This window comes from Anomaloglossus baeobatrachus, chromosome 2 (assembly GCF_048569485.1).
Source record: "Anomaloglossus baeobatrachus isolate aAnoBae1 chromosome 2, aAnoBae1.hap1, whole genome shotgun sequence".
Classification (NCBI taxonomy): Eukaryota; Metazoa; Chordata; class Amphibia; order Anura; family Aromobatidae; genus Anomaloglossus; species Anomaloglossus baeobatrachus.
This window is the reverse complement of record NC_134354.1, coordinates 527,069,908-527,091,067: the sequence shown is the minus strand read 5'-3', so window position 1 is coordinate 527,091,067 and position 21,160 is coordinate 527,069,908. Positions and strand designations below refer to the sequence as shown.

General features: G+C 45.0%; 1 protein-coding gene across 1 annotated transcript; it reads right to left on the bottom strand.

Annotated features, from left to right (window-relative positions):
• Positions 1-506: 506 nt before the first annotated feature.
• On the bottom strand, positions 507-16,355 carry LOC142289889 (uncharacterized). The gene is made up of 5 exons (XM_075333829.1): positions 16,163-16,355; positions 15,315-15,465; positions 14,220-15,211; positions 873-905; positions 507-703 (listed from the first exon to the last, which is right to left on the bottom strand). The coding sequence occupies exons 1-5, from the start codon at positions 16,347-16,349 to the stop codon at positions 507-509; spliced, it is 1,560 nt and encodes a 519-aa protein (XP_075189944.1). The 5' UTR covers positions 16,350-16,355.
• Positions 16,356-21,160: the final 4,805 nt, after the last annotated feature.

Below are 21,160 nucleotides of genomic sequence, written 5' to 3'. Positions count from 1 at the left end.
TTGCAGATTACTGTTGGACAATTGTAAAAGATGATATGATGCAGGACTACAAGAAAGAAGCAAAAAATAGTTTGTCACTGACTGAGGACCAAATTTTGTAGTGCAATTTCTGTGACTATTTATAATTCACAATAGTGTTTAGACATAATTTAGTTATCTGAATTATTGCCAAGTTTCCACTAAATAAATATCAGAAAATTGGCATAACAAAATATTCTGCATCTTTATATTTGCAAAAAAATAATGTTTCACAGTTCTGAAACTGTTATACATTAGTTATACAGTATGTAGAAGTGAAAGGAAAACTGTGGCCAAACAGTACTGTACAGTCACATATGGAGTATTGCCACATTAACTACTTCACGACCGAGGATGTAACGGTATGTCCTAAATCATGAAGGGGTGATCACCAAAGGCTGATGCAGTGAGCCAGTGGTTATTTGTACAGCAGACATGTGTCTCGTAGGCACAGGTTAACCCCTTAAATCACGCTGTTAAAATGCAATTTAAATGTTTGCACCCCCGAGGGTGAGATCTTCTGCTGCTGCGGGTTCATCTGCAGCCATGACCGCTACAACGCTGGATGCTTTCTTCATTAAAGAGCCAGTGGGTTCTACCAATGCGGTACCATCTTGCCATGTGTCAGAGGTCCTCAGCGGGGAAGACACCACTAGTATCACTGAGGTAGGATAGGGCCCAGTCCCTGGAAATGCAGGGTAAAGACCTGGATGGATATTATGGCCCTAGCCCTGAATCAGTCATCCCGCAATCACAGTCTGGGTTGGTGCTGGGTGTTGCTCCCCAGAGTGATGGCCTAATAACACCTGCAGGCCTGTGACACTCAGTGTGTGGCGAGGCTGCTGGGTCCTTGCCTTGGACCTCGACTTTGCTGACCCCATTAATCCCTAGAATGGAGAAAAAAATACCTTAATAAAAAGACCGAAGATGAATGAGTTGACATAGAGGCCTCAGACATGGGATGTACTAATCAGAACTCTGTCAATACCAAAGATACAGGGGCTCTTTGCGCTTTCCCTGCCCCACTGGCCGAAGATATGATGACACATGGTCTCTTTTGTCTTAGAATTATAATCACTGAAGTCAAAGAATCATGTTGATCTGAATTGCAAAGCGACCATGACGTTACCAGATCACGTTTCAGATCTACAATAGTTAATAACATCCCAAAAAAAGAGCAGTGAGCAAGCTGCAAGCTCACGTTGAAGATCTTGATAAAAGGGGCAAGAGTTGTAATATAAAGCCCGCTTTACACGCTACAATATATCGTATGATGTGTCGGCGGGGTCACGTCGTAAGTGACGCACATCCGGCATCATAAGATACATTGTAGTGTGTGACAGGTACGTGCGATTGCGATTGAACGTTAAACTGTTCATCGCATACACGTCGTTGAATCCAGACGAATTGCACGTCAGGTTGTTCAATGTTCCCGAGGCAGCACACATCTTACCTGCCTCCCGCGGCTCCAGCCGGCAATGCGTAAGGAAAGAGGTGGGCGGGATGTTTACGTCCCACTCATCTCCGCCCCTCCGCTTCTATTGGCCGGCTGCCACGTGACGTCGCTGCGACGCCAAACGTCCCTCCCACTCCAGGAAGTGGACGTTCGCTGCCCACATCGAAGTCGTATGGACGGGTAAGTACGTGTGACGGGGGTTAATCGTTTGTGCGGCACATTCTTTTGTGCGGCACACAGGCTTTAGAGTATAGGGTATTCATGAATTCATGAACCAAGAGAATCATAAGGACTTGCTTCAAACAGTCTTTAATTCTATTTCGGGGAACCCTTTGAGATCACCGATTAAGTTTGATAGAGCACATATGGCCCTGAAACCTAAGAGCTCTTCGCCTTACCCACATGATATAATTTGTTGCTTATATATGACTGAAAGAGAAAATAAGATCAAAGCCAGATCCCAGAGGTCTATTACTTACATGGGCAATGATCTACATATTTTCCCTGACGTCTCTCGCATAATTCTTTAGAAGAGGAGACATCTCAGACTTTTATAGAAGACCTTGCAGGATCAGCAGATCTCCTATAAATGGAGCTTCCTGTTTGCCCTAACTGCCCGAAAGAATGGGATATTGGTGACCCTGAGGTCCCTGGAGGATTTTCCTTCATTCTGTCATAAGTTAGCTCCAGTGGCGTAACTAGAGTTTGATGGGCCCCGGTGCAAAGTTTGGACCTGGGCCCTCCCTGTACGTACACCGACACTTGGGGTACGGGACAATAACACTCGGGGTACAGGATAATGACGCTGCCACTTGGCTCTTTCCCTCAGCACCCAGCTTTCCTATGTTCTGATATCCATCTTATCCTCGACACCCAGCTTCCCCATGCTCTGCTATACATTTTTCCCTCAGCACCTAGCTTTCCCATATCAGAGCATGGGAAAGCTGGGTGCTGAGAGATGTATAGCAGAGCATGGGAAAGCTGGGTGCTGAGGGAAAGAGCCCTTTTCCCTCAGCACAAAATGTTCCCATCCCCTGCTTGTATCTTTGACCCCCCTTGTATATAGTTCTCGAAATACTATAATGGAACCCACATAGCCTTCCATGTTGTATAAAGGGTCCCACATAACAATTCATATTAGAATGCAGCTACATAGTCCTCCATGTATTATAATGCATTTCCCATAGTTCTCCATGTATTATAATTCACCCCACAGTCCTCCATATATTATACTGCGCCCCATAGTCCTCCATATATTATAATTCACCCGAGGCCTCCATGTATAATGCTGACAGCCCCCCATGCTCCATGTATAATGCTGGCAGACCCCCATGCTCCATGTATAATGCAGCCAGCCCCCCAGGCTCCATGTATAATATTGGCAGCCCCCCAGGCTCCATGTACAATGCTGGCAGCCCCCCATGCTCCATGTATAATGCTGGCAGCCCTCCATGCTCCATGTATAATGCAGGCAGCCCCCCATGCTCCATGTATAATGCAGGCAGCCCCCCATGCTCCATGTATAATGCAGCCAGCCCCCCATGCTCCATGTATAATACAGGCAGCCCCCCATGCTCCATGAATAATACAGGCAGCCCCCCCACACTCCATGTATAATGCAGCCCCCCATGCTCAATGAATAATGCTGGCAGCCCCCCATGCTCCATGTATAATGCTGGCAGCCCCCCATTCTCCATGTATAATGCAGCCGGCCCCCCATCCTCCATGTATAATGCTGGCAGCCCCCCATGCTCCATGTATAATGCAGCCCCCCATGCTCCATGTATAATGCTGGCAGCCCCCCCATGCTTCTTCCTCCCCGCCCCCCCCCCCCCTGGTCACCATGTATGCACTGATTTTTTTTTTTTAAAAAACAAACAAAAAACACACCCAAAAAACAAACAAGTTACCTCTCTCCTCGTTCCCCCCGCTGCTATCCTCATGTCTCCTCTTTCCCCCGCTGCTCCGTCCTCACCTCTTCGCCGTTCCCCTGCACCTGCGGTCGGCGTCCTCCCGCCCTGCGCTCTGTGCTTTCAGCACAGCGGTCACACAGGAGTGACGTCACCGCACAGGCACAGAGGGAGAATGATGGAGCGTGGAGCAGCCCGTGCAGCTCCATTCATTCTTCATTGTTTCTGTGCGTGATGACGGGGGAGGGGGGCCCAGTGCCGCCGCTGACAATGGGCAGGGGGGCACGGTGTCAGCAGCGGCGGCAATGGGTCATATAGCGGCCGCGTGGTCTGCGCCTGAACAGCGCAGCTCCTCCTACAGAAAGGAGCTGCTTTCTGATCTGCAGAGCAGGCCCCTAAGCTGCCGGGCCCCGCTCGCAGTTGCAACCTCTATGACCGCGGTAGTTACGCCCCTGGTTAGCTCTGTCAATACCAAAAATGTCATACTGGGACTTTTCTCCATCTTCAGCTCCACCGTTGTGGCGTCAGAGTGGAAAAAGAGGAAGGTGGGACATGGAGGGAAACAGGGCCCCGTCTTTGGCTAGTAGGAATAGACCCAATTCTTGACGGTCAAAAATTTTGTGGATGTTCTTTTCAGATTTTCTTCCATTGACTTTTTGAAAAACACTGGCCAATGTTATTGCATCTTATTGTTATCAGCACTAAGCTGTTACTTTTTTGGGTTTGTCATTATCTAATTATATTTGTCAACTGGTTCGTGGCTTACATGGGTTTCCAATTGCTTCCATTAATGTTTTTTTTTCTCACTATTTTTTGTCTGTGGGCTCCTTCCATAGACAAGCTAAATTTGGGGCTGTTCCCTTTGTTTTAATACTAGCTAGGTGGGCTCAATTAGAACCACTGTTCACTGAAAAATACTGTTAAATCTTTTAGATTGTTTATGTTTTCTGCACGTTTTTTCTTGTCTATATCTCCCCTGCCCTTTTGTGTCTCCCCATTCCCTTTATGTCAGATCAGCCACTCCTTTTGAAAGAAGAGATACCTACACTCTGTTCTCCTGGGGGTAGTCTGGGATGTGCTTCTATGAAGCGATCCATGCAAATGAATATGGTTATAATTTGTAATGTTTCCCCTACATTGTATAGTAATCATAGTTTGTGTGGTTTCACTTAATGTAAGTGGTCTTAATTCCTCTGGGAAGAGGAGAATTACTCTTAGGCCCGTTTCACACGTCAGTGAAAAACAGTGACGTTTTTCACTGGCGTGTAAAACACGCACATGTCCCTGCATGTGCCGTGATTCACGGCACACGTGGGTTGTCTAAGTGTAATCCGGGCTCCGTTCTCCGTGGCCCGCGATTGCACTTAGAAAACTACTCACCTGTGCGCGCTCCTGCTCTCCATGGTGCTGATCGCTCCCGCAGTGCAGCATCCGGCCGGCGGTGACCCCCGCAGCAGCTGCTTCCGGGTCGGCTGTGTCGCGCATAATGAATATGCGCGACAATAATGAGCCGGCTTAGAAGCAGCAGGGAGAACAGGCTGCAGAAGACATCGCTGGACGCCGGGTGAGTAAAAATGATTTTTATTTTAAAAGCACGTTTTTTTCTGGCACGTGTTTCACGGACCACACCACTGCGTGGTCCGTGGAACATCAGTGATGCCAGAAAAAAATGGACATGTCTCCGTGCGGCAATCACGCACACGCGGGTACGCCGCACGGAGACACATGCAGTGAAAAATCACTGACGTGTGAGCAGACCCATTCATTATAATGGGTCTGCGTATGTCAGTGATTCTGGTACGTTTTAAAAAAAGCACAAACGTCCCAGAATCACTGACGTGTGAAAGGGGCCTTAGAGAGTTGAGAGCTCAGAAGGCAGATATTGCATTTCTTCAGCAAACTCACAACAAGTCAGGAACTTTCAGTTTGCTATCAATCACTTCCCTTTTACATATCCTGCTTTTAGGCTATGTGCGCACGTGTGCATAATTCATGCAGTTACCCTGCGCTTTGTAGCGCAGCGTAACTGCATGCGTCCTGCGTCCCCTGCACAATCTATGGAGATTGTGCAGGGGCCGTGCGCACGTGGCATATTAGAACGCAGCGCTTCGGCTGCTGCCCGAATCGCTGCGTTCTAAGAAGTGACATGTCACTTCTTCCGTGCGCTTTGCCGGCAGCTCCTGCTCTGTCTATGGCAGGAGCTGCAGGCAGAGCGCACGTTCTCGCCGGCACCATGCGCTTCAGAACGCAGCTTTTCAGCTGCGCTCTGAAGCGCACCTTTTCGGTGCGGTGCAGAGCGCACACGTGCGCACATAGCCTTAGCAACAACAGGAAAAAAGGAGACGTAGCATCAAATTGTCCAATACAGGTGATTAAAGGCCGCTTTACACGTATCAATTTATCGTGCGTTCACATGTGCGATCGCACCCGCCCCCATCATTTGTGCGATACGGGCAATTTGTTGCTCGTGTCGCACAAACTCGGTAAGCCCCGTCACCAGGGCCGGATTAAGGTTGGTGGGGGCCCCTGGGCAGAAAATCTGGTGGGGGCCCCATAACGTTAACATTTTTAGCCATAACAGTAGAGCGCGAACTGTAGCATTTAGATAGAAATCCAATGAACATTTATCCTGTTCTGCCACATTCAGATTTACAGTACTACAATACAGACAAAGTCCAGGATCACTCACAGCCGTCACTTATACACGGAAAGTAGAGTTAAGGCTGCTTTACACATTTCGATCTCGTATGCGATCACACCATATGTGCGGAACAGGCAATTTGTTGCCCGTGTCGCACAAACGATTACCCCCATCACACGTACCTTCCAAACGACCTCGCTGTGGGCAGCGAACATCCACTTCCTGGAGTGGGAGGGACATTCGGCGTCACAGCAACGTCACACAGCGGCCGGCCAATAGAAGTGGAGGGGCGGAGATGAGCGGGGCGTAAACATCCCGCCCACCTCCTTCCTTACGCATTGCCGGCAGTACGCAGGTAAGCTGCAGTTCATTGTTCCCGGGGTATCACACGGAGCGATGTGTGCTGCCTCAAGAACGATGAACAACCAGACGTTCAATTTTTAGAAAATGAACGACGTGTCAGCGATCAACGTTTTAACGCACAATCAGGGTCGCACGTAGCTGTCACACACTACAATATCACTAACGATGCCGGATGTGCGTCACTTACGACGTGACACATTGTTAGATATATTGTAGAGTGTAAAGCTTTACTCACATTTTTTACTGATCCCAATGTTAAGGCAGCCAGGGCCGGCTCCAGGTTTTTGTGGCCTCCGGGTGAAAGAGTCTCAGTGGACCCCATCCACACACAGACACGCACACACACATACAGGCATACATATACATATTTGAAGACAAATTCAGAAAAATACATATAAACAGACAAATATATGCACAGTCATATACACTGACATATATGCAGACACAGACGCATTAGGGGTCGTGCGCACGTTGTGTAATTCCATGCATTTACACTGCGTATAGCACTGCAGTGTAAATGCATGCGTTCTGCGTCCCCTATACAAGCTATGTAGATTGTGCATGATACGCGCGCACGTAGCTTTTATGAACGCAGTGATTTGGGTGCTAAAATGTTGACCCAAATCTGTGCGTTCATAAAATGAGCATGTCAATTATTCCGTGCGCTATGGATGCAGCTCCCGCTCTGTCTATGGTGGGGGCAGCAGCCATAGCGCATGAAATCGGATTTTCTGTACAGAAAAACTGAATCCATTATGCAGTGTTTCTGCAGCGATTTGACGCGCACATGTGCTGTCAAATCGCTGCAGAATATTCAGCAGTTACGTGTGCATGAGCCTTTACAGGTATTAATATGGGGAAGTCGCCAGCAGCCTCACTCACCTCTCCCGCTTGTTTCCGTCCAGCTCCTTCAGGACATGTGGCTGTGTTTCACGATGGCTGTCACTAACAGACATGACTGCACACTGACAGCACTGCTGTATATACATCACAGGAGGGGCAGGGGGCATAGACGTTACTGGAGTGGCAAACAGCTCTGGTGGTGTACTCATTACTGCGATGGGTGACATAGCGCTCTGGGGGACCCATATAGTTCTGGGGGGGGCCGCACAGACTGCTCTAATTCATATATACACACACACAGTACTGCTTCTTACACACACAGCTCTGACACACACACACTACAATGCACCCTCTACACACACACACAATGCACCCCACATCACCTCCTACACACACACAATGCACCCCACATCACCACACACTACAATGCAGCCCCCCACACACACACACTGCACCCCACATCACCTCCTACACACACACACACACAATGCACCCCACATCACCTCGCACACACACACACACACACACAATGCACCCCACATCACCACACACACACACAATGCACCCCACATCATCTCACACACACACACACACACACACACACACACACACACACATAATGCACCCCACATCACCACACACATACACACACACACAATGCACCCCACATCATCTCACACACACACACACACACACACAATGCACCCCACATCACCTCACACACACACACAATGCACCCCACATCACCTCACAAACACACACACAATGCACCCCACATCACCTCACACACACACAGAGAATACAATGCACCCCCCATTACACCTCCCCCCACATAAAATACAATGCACCCCCCCATTAACCCTCCCCCACACACAATACAATGCACCCCCCCATTAACCCTCCCCCACACACAATACAATGCACCCCTCATTACCCTTCCCCACACAGAATACAATGCACCCTCCATTACACTTCCCCACACACACGATACAATGCACCCTCCATTACCCCTCCCCCCACACACAATACAACCCTCATCACCCCCTACACACACAAATTACACTGCCCCATCACTACACACTCCTCCCCCCTTCCTCGGAATACAGTACTCCTCCTCTGCCTGTCACAGAGCTGTGTTCCTTCACAAATGTTCCCCGTTGTGTCCTCAGCCCCTCCTCACTCATCCCCATTAATTACACCTGTCTCTTCAGCTCCTTCATGGAGCGCTCGCTTCCTCTTGTCCCCTGTGTGGCGCCTGCAGCACTGTGATGACGTCAGCAAGGTGCTGATCTCATCACGTTGCTGCACGTCGGGGGCGGGGCCGGGTCCCGGCACGCTGCTCAAATGTATTTACGTCTGAAAGATGCAAATACATTTGAATAGGAACGGAAAGAGGAAGCTGCGGTCATCGGCTCTGCTGCGCTCCTCTACACTGGGTGCATGCCGAGCACAGCACACAGCAGAGCCGACAGAGCACAGCGCGCTGCCTCCTGCTAGTGTGCCTGGCATGCACACAGTGTAGAGGAGCGCAGCGGGGACAGCAGATACAGCAGCGCACTACACCGTGCCCCTGCTTCTAGGGAGGGGGAGAGAGGGGAGGGGGGGCAGCTGCCCGCCCCTCGCTGGGTACGGCCGCAGCACATAGCAGGGAGCATTAGCACACCTGACCCCGGAAGTACAAGCGGCCGCTGGTACTTCCGGTGTCAATCAGCGTCCTGTGCCTGCAGTTTGTTTTTGCGTCTTCAAGACGCAGATACAAATAAATAGCGGTGCTTCAACACCCCGCGCCTCCCCCCCCAAAAACACAGCTGATTTATTAGACTGTCTTTACGGAGGGGGAGAGGGTGTGAAGAAAAAAAAATGCTGACAGGTGCCAAGTATGGTTGGGGCCCCCTTAAAAGCTCTTTTGGTGGGGGCCCCTGGGCTGGAGCCCCGTCTGCCCTGCCTATAATCCGGCCCTGCCCGTCACACGTACTTACCTCCCGAACGACCTCGCTGTGGGCGGCAAACATCCTCTTCCTGAAGGGGGAGGGACGTTTGGCGTCACAGCGACATCACACAGCGGCCGGCCAATAGAAGCGGAGGGGCGGAGATGAGTGGGACGTAAACATCCCGGCCACCTCCTTCCTTCCACATTGCCGGCGGCCGCAGGTAAGCTGCAGTTCATCGTTCCCGGAGTGTCACACGGAGCGACGTGTGCTGCCTCGGGAACGATGAACAACCGGAGCACAGAAGGACGTTCGATTTTTTCAAAATGAGCGACGTGTCAACGAGCAACGATAAGGTGAGTATTTTTGCTTGTTTACAGTCGCTCATTTGTGTTACATGCTACGATATGTCAAATGAGGCCGGATGTGAGTCACTAACGACGTGACCCCGATGACATATCGTTAGATATATCGTAGCGTGTAAAGCGGCCTTAAGTTCCACCTGGATCCATGAGGAAGATGTACAACATTCTTGATGGTCTATTAAAAGGCAAACCTATGACTACATAATACAGTGGGTACGGAAAGATTCAGACTCCTTTACATTTTTCACTTTTTGTTTCATTGCAGCCATTTGGTAAATTCAGAAAACTTCATTTTTTTCTCATTAATGTATGCTCTACACCCCAGCTTGACAGAAACAAACAGAAATATAGACATTTTTGCAAGTTTATTAAACAAGAAAAACTGAAATATCCCATGGTCATAAGTATTCAGAGCCTTTGCTTAGATACTCATATTTAAGTCACATGCTGTCCATTTCCTTGTGAACCTCCTTGAGATGGTTCTACTCCTTCATTGGAGTCCAGCTGTGTTTAATTAAACTGATAGGACTTGATTTTGAAAGGCACACACCTGTCTATATAAGACCTCACAGTGCATGTCAAACCAAATAAGAATCATGAGGTCAAAGGAACTGCCCAAGGAGCTCAAGACAGAATTCTGGTAAGGCACAGATCTGGTCAGGTTACAAAAGAATTTCTGGAGTACTGAAGGTTCATAATGTTACGTCACCACCGGAGTCCGCTCCCTCGACTTCTGCTCTGTTCGCCAGGCGATGCCGTGTTCCTGCCGTGGATGGTGCTGGTGATGGGAGAGAAGTCGATGCCAGCGGTGCCGGTGGGCGCAGGCTCCGTTCATCCACTGGTCTGGGTTTCCTGGGGATCTGCAGTGCCACTGGCTGACTGTAGGTGGCGGGTGTTTCCCCGCTGAGGTACCATCATTCAGCTACAGCCTATGGGAAGACACCACACCCTTTTTAATTTCCCTCCTGTCTGCTGACCTCTGCCAGAGATAGTTCTGAGAATTCTGGATCCTGTTTCGTCCTGTGATTTCGTGTGCTGATTACCGCTTGTTTCCTGACTACCCTCCTGCCTGCTGTTTTTGTACCTCGCTGCCTGATCCGGTTTTGAACTCTGCTTGTTTCTGATTAAGACTTTGCCTGCCGATTCTGTCCCTGTTCCGCAATTCCTGGTTTGACCCTGCCTGACGACTACTCTTTCAGACTGCAGCCTTCCACAGGTAGTGATCTCCAGGGCCCTGTGTAATTCCAAATCCCTGTATAGGGGTTAAAGGGTTTCAGGGTTCTGGGGGTCCTGCTTGGCAAGTGGCTTCCCTCTAGCCTGTCCATTACAGCTCGTCTGAGTCTGTGGATCCAGGCAGGCGTTACACATAAGAGCACAGTGGCCTCCATAATCCTTAAATGGAAGAAGTTTGGGACCACCAGAACTCTTCCTAGACCTGGCCGTCCAGCCAAACTGAGCAATCGTGGGAGAAGAACCTTGATGAGAGAGGTAAAGAAGAATCCCAAGATCACTGTGGCTGAGCTCCAGAGATGCAGTAGGGAGATGAGAGAAAGTTCCACAAAGTCAACTATCACTACAGCCCTACACTAGTCAGGCATTTATGGCAGAGTGGCCCGACGGAAACCTCTGCTCAGTGCAAGACATATGAAAGCCCTCATAGAGTTTGCAAAAAAACACATGAAGGCCTCCCAGACTATGAGAAATAAGATTCTCTGGTCTGATGAGACGAAGATAGAACGTTTTGGTGATAATTATCAGCTGTATGTGTGCATAAATCAAGGCACTGCTCTTCACCTGCCCAATACAATCCCAACAGTGAAACATGGTGGTGGCAGCATCATGCTATGGGGGTGTTTTTTAGCTGCAGGGACTGGACGACTGGTTGCAATTGAAGGAAAGATTAATGCGGCCACGTACAGAGATATCCTGGAAGAAAACCTCTTAGGCCTCTGCCACACTCACGTGTAAAAAACGTACGTTTGGTGTAGTCCGTTTTTTGTGTCCGTGTTCCGTATTTGCAGTCCGTTTTTCCCCTCCGTGTGGTGTCCGTATGCATATCGTGTGTCATACGTGTGTACGTGTGTGCGTTTTCCTGTGCGTGAAATACGTCAGTGTGTGTTCCGTGTGCAGTCCGTTTTTTGTGCGTGTTTCACATGTTTCACACATTGAGATAATGGTGATTACTTGGAATTAAATGACACATAGGTGTATGTGATTAGGACATAAATATAAGTTAACTATAAACTGTTTCCTGCTTGTATTATGCCTTGGAGCACCTATGTGTTGAGACAAAATTGTCGCAATGCCATTATCCACGGAGGCCTTAGTGTTTTTATGTTGGATTATATCTCGTCGTTTTGGCGTTCGACGCCACATGTTGCAATATGATAATGTAAGAAGAACCAGATTGTGGGTGCATCCACTAATGATGATGCGGCCTATGCATGGTCATTTCCATACTTTATTTTTTGAGTTACGGAATTTCCCAGATAAGTTTTTTTCATACTGCCGGTTGTCAGTTGAGAGTTTTGATTACTTACTAAATATTTTACGACCTCATTTGCAACATCAGGACACTTGGATGCGGCTTTCCATTTCCCCAGAGGAGAGATTTATGGTGACTCTGAGGTATTATATTTGTTATTTTTGTAATTTGTGTAAATGTGTTATTTTTCACATTGAAATGTGTAATTGATCTTTATTGATCTAATCTCATTTTTGATTCAATGTTTGTGTTTTCTTATGATTGTTTTAATTTAAAAAAACATAGTGTTAATTGTAAATCATTGTTTGTCTTGTTTTCATAGATTCTTGGCGACTGGTCAATCTTTTAGTGCTTTACATTTTGATTTTTTGTTGGGTCGATCAACCATTGCCGTTATAGTACGTCACACATGCGACATGATATGGCAACATTTAAAAGAAGAAATGATGCCTCAGCCAAACAGAGAAGATTGGTTGAAAATCTCTAAGGGCTTCAAGGACTCTGTTGACTTTCCTAACTGCATAGGAGCTTTGGATGGCAAGCATTTCAGAGTTAAAAAGCCACCAAACTCTGGGTCACGTTATTTCAATTTTCATAAGTTTTTTTCCGTTGTTATTTTGGCATTGGTTGACACAGAATACCGATTTATTTATGCAGACATTGGGGCCTATGGTAGTGCCTCAGATGCCCGTATTTTTCGTTCATCAAGATTAGCCCAACGCCTGCAAGAAAATTCATTATTGATCCCCCCTCCAGTTGCCCTACCTGGTACATCTGGACCGTTGGCACCATATGTGATGGTAGCAGATGCAGGATTTGCATTATCCAAACATGTTATGCGACCATATCCAAGGAGATCCATTGATGACAGGAAACAGTACTTTAATAATCGGCTAACTAAAGCAAGACGTTATGTGGAGTGTGCATTTGGTATTTTAGCTAACAAATGGCGCATTTATCAGACAACGATTCAGTTGCAGCCAACCTTTGTCACATCTGTACTCAAGGCTACCATAGTGCTTCACAATTACTGTCGGATACATGAAGGAGGAACTTATGTGGATGATGAAATTCAGATAAACCATGTTGTTAATCCCACAGGTGAACCTATGTCTCATAATTCCGTGACATCTGGTTTACAAATTAGAAATTTATTTACTGATTACTTTAATTGTTTTGATGATACTAATAATAGTGTTGATTGTTAAGATTGTGATGGTTTTTTGTTGATAAAAATATAACTTTTTTTTATTATATGAACTTGGTTAATTTTTCTCAACATCTAAGAGCTTAAATCGAACTAGTATTAAAGGGCAAATGCGTTAATCATAAACTGACATTTCTGTTAGCAACATGGTTTTCTGAATGTTGTATGTATGTGTATGTACATTTCTGTGTTACTATCATGTTTTAGGAAACTTATTTCAAACTTACAACATTAATAATGTTAATCGTCTATTGAAAAAATGCAATATTATTAATAAATATCAATAATAAACATGTTTCTTTTCTTCAAAAACAGAATCTTTTATTAAGAATAAGCATATTAATCCATAAAGTAAGGATGTTATTTTTTCACATCCACATTAAAAATGTACATATTGTTCATTTTGTGTTAAATTTTTCTAAATGAAAATTTTGATGCTATTCTTCATAACATACAAAATATACTTTACATACAAGAGTAATTGTAATGAAAATGTGTGCATTGCTTACAATGTAGAAAAATGTCGGCCAATTAAGTTGCTATCATGTTGGACATTGACATAGACCAAAAAATTGTAAACTGTGTTTTCAGAATATTAGAACTAATCTAACCATCAAATTGGTTGGGTAAAAATGTGTTCATAAAATTCCAAAAATAAAGGCCATAAAACATATATGTGATCCGTCACTAAGTATAATCACACATGTTTTTAAAATCTTTTCAACTCTGAGTTTGCACATTTTTGGAAATCCCTCTTTTTTAACATTTTGACACATTCATCAGATTTGTTGTTTGATTGTTAAGATTAACAAAAATGTGCATCACAAGTCAACAAGATCTTCTAGTGAAGTAACCTGAGTGTTGCTGAGTATGTTGTTTTGTGTGGCCTCAGAAATGGTATTTTCAGGAATGGAAACAGTTGTTTGCTGAACAACATTCCTATTACTAGCTACAGTAGTGTGTGGAACAGTCTGTTGCATGCTGGTTTGTCCCAACACATTGCCTGTGGTTGAGTACACCTGTGGATCTACATGGGTAATTGGGTATTGTGTGTGTGTATGTTGTTGACCTTGAGGATAGTTGACTGATGTTTGTAAGTGTGGTGTAGGTAACATAGTTGAGATTGGATAATGAGGCATCATGAATGATTGTGGGTATGTTGAACCTGGAAACAAATTAGGTAAACCACCAATATTTGTGGGTTGAGTAAAGTAACTAGTAGTTTGAGTTGGTTGTAAATTCATATAGTTCATGGGTTGCTGAGAGGTAGCACTTTGTACTGTGCTTAAGGCACCAGTATTGGTTGCAACATACCCTTGTCTAATTGGTGTTGGGAATAACGTACTTGAAGCAATTGAAGGTTGTCCAGATTGTTGTAATAGTGGATTATTGACTATTACAGTTGCCATTGTTGTTTGTGTTGAAATTGTATTTTGATTGTCTGTTGTGTTTGGGACTGTATGTTGTTGCATAATGGTACGCCAATTTTCTATGGCCTCATACACTCTCACTGGTTCCTGTTCTGCCTGACTAGCTGACAGTAGGGTAAGCATAGCAGCTCTTACACGTTCCTGCCTATCTGAAGGAATTTTGGTTAAGCTAGTAGATAAAGACCGACAAAAACGCTCGGCATCTGTTTCTGGAATTAAAGTGTTCATTATGTGAATAATGCGTGTGTCAATTATTTCCGGTAAGGATCTCATTTCCTCAGGTCTGCGGATTCTTCTTGCACGTAGAGGTTGTGGTGCAAAACGTGGAAGTACATTTGTTTGTGTTGATTGTGTAGCTGGTGTGGTTGTTTGTTGCGTTGATGAGCCTTGGGTGTTGGTTTGTGCACTCTCTGTCCCACCCTCATGTGAATCATTTGCTGCATCTTGTTGAGTCTCAGGAATTTCAATGTCTTCTCTGGCAGGTTCTTGTTCTGATGCTGAGGTGGCTGTAGCAGAGGGACCTGCTGTTGGTTCATCATCTGTTTCGTCAAGATTATCCTCCGTTCTATAAGAAATGAAAAAACATATTACAATCTTAACATTTATCTTTGTCCAATTATCTTCAGGGGGTTTTTTTTTTTTTTTTTTAAAAAAAAAAAAAAACTTACTGTGTAACTTCTAAGATGGGTGCTAGGAAGCTTATTTGTTCATAGTAGACATATCTGCGTTTGCGGCCTTGGCTGGATGAGGATGGTATAGGGTTGTACTCCCTTCGGTACTGATCACGGGCTGAACGCCAACGCCTTTTTACCAAGTCAACTGTGGAAAATAAAAAAATATGTCACTTGCAACATTCTCCATAAATCTGCACACATTAATTTAAATAATGTTTGCGAAATGTAATATACAATTTAACACAATTATGTTGGTCAAATACTTAGGATGAAATATAATTTATTTAGATATTCTTCATTCAAAAACATGTTTAGACATTCACACATAACCAAATAATATTTCTGAATAATTATATTTTAAGTAATTGTCATCTATATTTAAATTATAATTTGGTGTTTTTGCAATGACATTTGGCTATAAATTACTAGAAATATTATTTGATACATGTAGGTAATGATATTGACATGTCATTTTAAACAATTTTAGTTTAAAAAAAAAGAAACAAAAATTTTCAATTGTGATACTAAATTTAGACTAATACAACAGGGAATTTTAAAACACATGACAGTTTAATCAGTTAATTAAGTAAATTCATGAAGAATTCCAAGTCAGATTACAAATTTAAGTATACTTTGATTTTTGACACTTATGAAAGTTTGGTGATACTATGAAAAAAGTGTACAGGAACTCAATATATTGAGTAGTACATATACCAAATCTTCTCATAGGATTTTACACTAAAAGAAAACATAACTATGCCAAAACAATCACAGTTTGAAAGTATGAACAAATCCAAATATAGATATTAAATAAATAACTATAAAAAAATACAACAACTTACCATATTTAGCACGCTTTGCAGGAGAACATCTAGACCATGCATTATTGGGGTACACTTCCTCAGCTACTTGATTCCAATGGCGCTCAACTGTCAGTCGGTCATGGTAACCATCTACACGTGTATCCCATAATGGTGGGTGAGTCTCGACAGCTGTTATAAGTTTCTCCGTGTCCACCCGTGGTGCCATTATTATATTTCGAAGACGAAAGTTTGCTCAAAATAGATCTTGCAATACACAGAACTACAACTTCTTGCTTGCTCACTCCTTCTGCAAATGCACAGTTAGTTTTGTGCAAAAAAATATGTTAGCTACGCCACCTGAAAGTATTTCAGAGTGTAACAAACTTTCTAATTAAAACACGGACACGGACCACACGGATAGCATACGGAGGCCATCCGTATCACGTACGTGTAAACACGGACCCATAGGATTTAATGGATCCGTGAGGACGTGATGCCGGTGGAAAACGGACATGTCAGCGCTTTTTCGACACGCTCAAACGTACGCACGGAATGGACACACGCTCCGTGCGCAAACACTGACGTGAGGCTTTTTAGATTAAAAATAGTATGTCAACATCAGCACGTGTCTCCGGTACGTGCAAAAAATGCCAAAAACGTACCGGAGGCACGGATGTGTGGCGCAGGCCTTACAGAGTGCTCTGGACCTCAGACTTGGCCGAAGGTTCCCCTTCCAACAAGACAATGACCCTAAGCACACAGCTAAAATAACAAAGGAGTGGCTTCAGAACAACTCTGTGACCATTCCTGACTGGCCCAGTCAAAGCCCTGACCTAAATCCTGACCAAAACCCAATTGAGCATCTCCTGAGAGACCTGAAAATGGCTGTTCACCAACATTCACCATCCAACCTGATGGAACTGGAGAGGATCTGCAAGGAAGAATGGCAAAGGATCCCCAAATCCAGATGTGACAAACTTGTTGCATCATTCCCAAGAAGATTCATGGCTGTACTAGCTCAAAAGTGTGCTTCTACTCTAAAAGGGAACCTGGAAACTATAGGCCTGTAAGCTTAACATCTGTTGTGGGTAAAATGTTTGAAGGGTTTTTAAGGGATACTATTATGGAATATTTCAATTTTAATAAATGTTTAACTCCATATCAACATGGATTTATGAAGGATCGCTCCTGTCAAATTAACCTGATCAGCTTCTACGAGGATGTAAGCTTTCAAATGGACCGAGGAGAATCATTGGATGTCATTTATCTCGACTTCTGTAAAGCATTTGACACTGTCCCACAGAAAAGATTGGTAAGTAAAATGAGAAAGCTTGGGCTTGGGGAAAATGTGTGTAGATGGGTAGGTAGCTGGCTTAGTGATAGAAAACAAAGAGTGGTTATTAATGGTGCATTCTCAGATTTGGCCAGGGTTACTAGTGGGGTGCCACAGGGGTCTGTATTGGGCCCCCTACTATTTAATATATTTATTAATGATCTGGTGGATGGTTTACAGAGTAAAATATCAGTATTTGCAGATGATACAAAACTATGTAAGGTAGTTAACACAAAGAAGGACAGTTTGTAACTTCAGATGGATTTAAGTAAAGTGGAGAATTGGGCTGAAAAATGGCAAATGAGGTTTAACACAGATAAGTGTTTATGGTTATGCATATGGGAAGGAAAAACAGATGCTACGATTACTTACTAAATGGGAAACTGCTGGGGAATTCAGACATGGAAAAAGACTTAGGCATCTTAGTCAATAAGAAGCTAAATTGGAATGCCCAGTGTCAGGCAGCTGCCACCAAAGCAAATAGGGTGATGGGATGCATTAGAAGAGGTCTGGGGGCACGAGATGAAAACATAATTGTCTCTCTGTACAAATCACTCGTCAGACCACACTTGGAGTATTGTGTGCAATTTTGGGCGCCGATGCTCAAGAAAGACATTACTGAACTTGAAAGGGTTCAGAGGCGGGCAACTAAAATAATAAATGGAGTGGGTGCATTACAATACCCAGAAAGGTTATCAAAATGAGGTCTATTTACTTTAGAAGAGAGAGGACTTAGGGGAGACCTAATAAAAAGGTATAAGTATATCAGAGGGCAATACAGAGATCTCTTCCATGATCTGTTTGTACCAAGGACTGTGACAAGAACAAGGGGGCATTCTCTTCATTTGGAGGAAAGAAAATTTCTGCACCAGCATAGAAGAGGGTTCTTCACAGTAAGAGCAGTGAGGCTCTGCAACTCTCTTCCTGAGGAAGTGGTGATGGACAACTCACTGAATGAATTTCAGAGAGGAATGAATGCTTTTCTTGATAGCAACAGTATAGAAGGTTATGAATAGCATATTACAGGTAGATAGTTGACCCAGCTTAGGAGTCGGGAAATAATTTTTTTCCCTATGAAGAAAAATGGCTTCTACTCTGTGGGTTTTTGCCTTTCACAGGTTCAACACTGCAGAACAGCGGCACTAAAAATAGGCTGAACTAGATGGACATAAGATCTTCTTTCAGCCTTAGAAACTACAGTATGTTACTATGTTACTCAATAGTAAGCAAAGCATCTGAATATTTATGACCATGTGATATTTCAATTTTTTTTGTTTAATAAATTTGCAATATTTTTTTGATTTCTGTTTTTTTCCTATCAAGATGGGTGTACATTAAGGAGAAAAAAATAACTTTTTTGAATTTAACAAATGGCTGCAATGAAACAAAGAGTGAAAAATTTAAAGGGGTCTGAATACTTTCTGAACTCACTGTATTTTTGCGCCAAACACAGGATAATTACATTTCCTACGTAAAGTTTTCTCCCTTCTGCCAAAATTAATGGGAGATGACTGTATTGTACCATTTTCTGAAATTTTGGATAGGCTTTTTGTGGGGTGCACTTCTTCCCCCTGCCAAATTTGAAAAGACTGTTGGCTGATGTTAGGAAGCTGGTTAGGAATAATGTTCAATCTTTGGAGGGAAGACCATCCTAAGGAAAGGGCATACTCATTCTACTACTCTGCCAACCATACTCATGCAAAAATATTGCCAATATTTTAACTCTTAGCTGGATTGGAGGGTGTTGAGATAAGGTCCATTACTTGGTCGGACCATGCTGCGATTATGTTAGAAATTCAGCTTTCCCTCATCGCGGTCTTGCCATTGATGTTTAAATGAATTCTTACTCAAGGACCCCAATATAAGAAAAATGCTAAATAGATAACTTCCGAAATTCTTCCACAACAACACATACTTTGTGTCTTTTCCAGTAGTTTTGGGGGAAGCCCACAAGGTGATGACGAGGGGATGTTGAATTGTGGAGGGGTCCAGGTTAAAGAAATATGCTAACTACCTACACTCTAAACCAGGGGTAGGGAACCTCCAGCCAGTGGGCCATTTGCAGCCCACAATGCCCTTTTCTGCGGCCCCCAGGCAGATTACCAGGGACCGCAGTGCTTGGGCGGCAGCTGCGTCCTGCTGGCTGCTGGCCCTTTAAACCCTGCATGCAACATTCAATGCTGAATGCTACAATGACTACATTGGAGGATTAAACTTTGTGGGCAGGGTAGGCGCACAATGCAATCATGTCCAACAGAGCAAAAGTGGAGCGGCTGCTGCAGCGTCCCCCTTGTTCCTCCAAGGTCCTCCGTGACCCCAACCTCTACCAGGGCTCTCTGTGCTCTCATCCTCTACCAGGGCTCTCTGTTCTCCCAGCCTCCACCAGGGATCTCTGTGCCCCCAGCCTCCACCAGAGTGCTCTGTGACCCCAGCCTCCACCAGGACTGTTGTGTCTCCAGTGCTCTCTGTGCCCCCAGTGCTCTCTGTTTCCCCAGCATCCCCAAGTGCTCTCTGTGCCCGCAGGGCTGTCTGTTTATGCCCCCAGGATCCCCAGGGCTCTCTGCTTATGCCCCCAGCATCTCCGGGCTGTCTGTTTATGCCCCCAGCTTCCTCAAGACTGTTTGTGCCCGCCACCCCAGTGCCCTCCTCTGGCTGTATGTGCCCCCCTAGCCATCTGTGCCCCTTAATGATGTATATACCTCACAGCTTCCCTAGTAATGTATATTCCTCCCAGCCCTCCCCTGTGATGTATATTCCTCCCAACCCTCCCCAGTAATGTATATTCCTCCCAGCCCTCCCCAGTAATGTATATTCCTCCCAATGCTCCCCAGTGATATATATTCCTCACAACTAGAGATGAGTGATGTTCGAATCGAACCGTTCGCCAATTTCAAATTCGAGCTGTTTTGGGCGATGTTCGAGTCGTTTGACGAACTGGAACGATTTGCTTAACGTTCGACCGTTCGAGTTACCGTTCTATAACGGTTCGATCACCAAAAGCGTAGCTAGTTAATACTATCAGTCACTGTTAATAATGATATTATCAAAATTCAGCATACAGTGTGCAGGGGGGACGGGGTCTAGATCAGTGCTGCTGAGTGCTGAAAGAATGGTGATCGCCATTTTTTTTTTCCTAACCGCGCGTACAGTAGGGCGGGCCAGGCTGTCAGCCAATCACAGACACACACACAGCAAAGTGGATTTTTGCCAGACAAGCAAATCTATAAGACCCAGCCATTTTCCCCATCGCCGCCATTATCTCAGTGCTGCGGGTGTGTGTCAGTCACCGTTCCCGCTGATGCTGCTGCTGTGGGCGCTATACACTTCTACAGTGCAATCTACACATCGGTTAGGGATTAGTGGCTACGTGTAATTTCAGCCCTTTTCAGGGCTAGATTAGAGCAGTTCATAGCCATTTTTGCTAGGCAGGTTTGTGCCAGCGCTGTGCAAGGGTTTTTCACAGCGTCTGTCTAAATTAGTGATGTTTCGGTCGCAAACGATCCGACACAAAGATCCGGCTCCATGCAATGACCGACAGGAGCCGGCTCACCAAAGTGAGCCACTAAAATCGCTAAACGGCTGTTTTCGCAGCTGAAACCCCGCCCACCCGTGCCTAAACCCCGCCCACTCGGTGATCCAACTGGTCCTTTGTAAGTGGGTGGGGTTTAGCCGCGGGTGGGCGTGGTTTCAGCGGCGTTACTATA

What these genes read in the sequence shown, in the direction of transcription:
- LOC142289889 (XM_075333829.1), bottom strand. Translation starts at nt 16,349, where the DNA reads ATGGCACCACGGGTGGACACGGAGAAACTTATAACAGCTGTCGAGACT. An exon ending in CCCATCTTAGAAGTTACACA is followed by an intron (nt 15,212 to 15,314) that starts GTAAGTTTTTTT and finishes CATTTCTTATAG; the next exon opens with AACGGAGGATAATCTTGACG. An exon ending in CAGCAAAGTCGAGGTCCAAG is followed by an intron (nt 704 to 872) that starts GCAAGGACCCAG and finishes CTGCATTTCCAG; the next exon opens with GGACTGGGCCCTATCCTACC.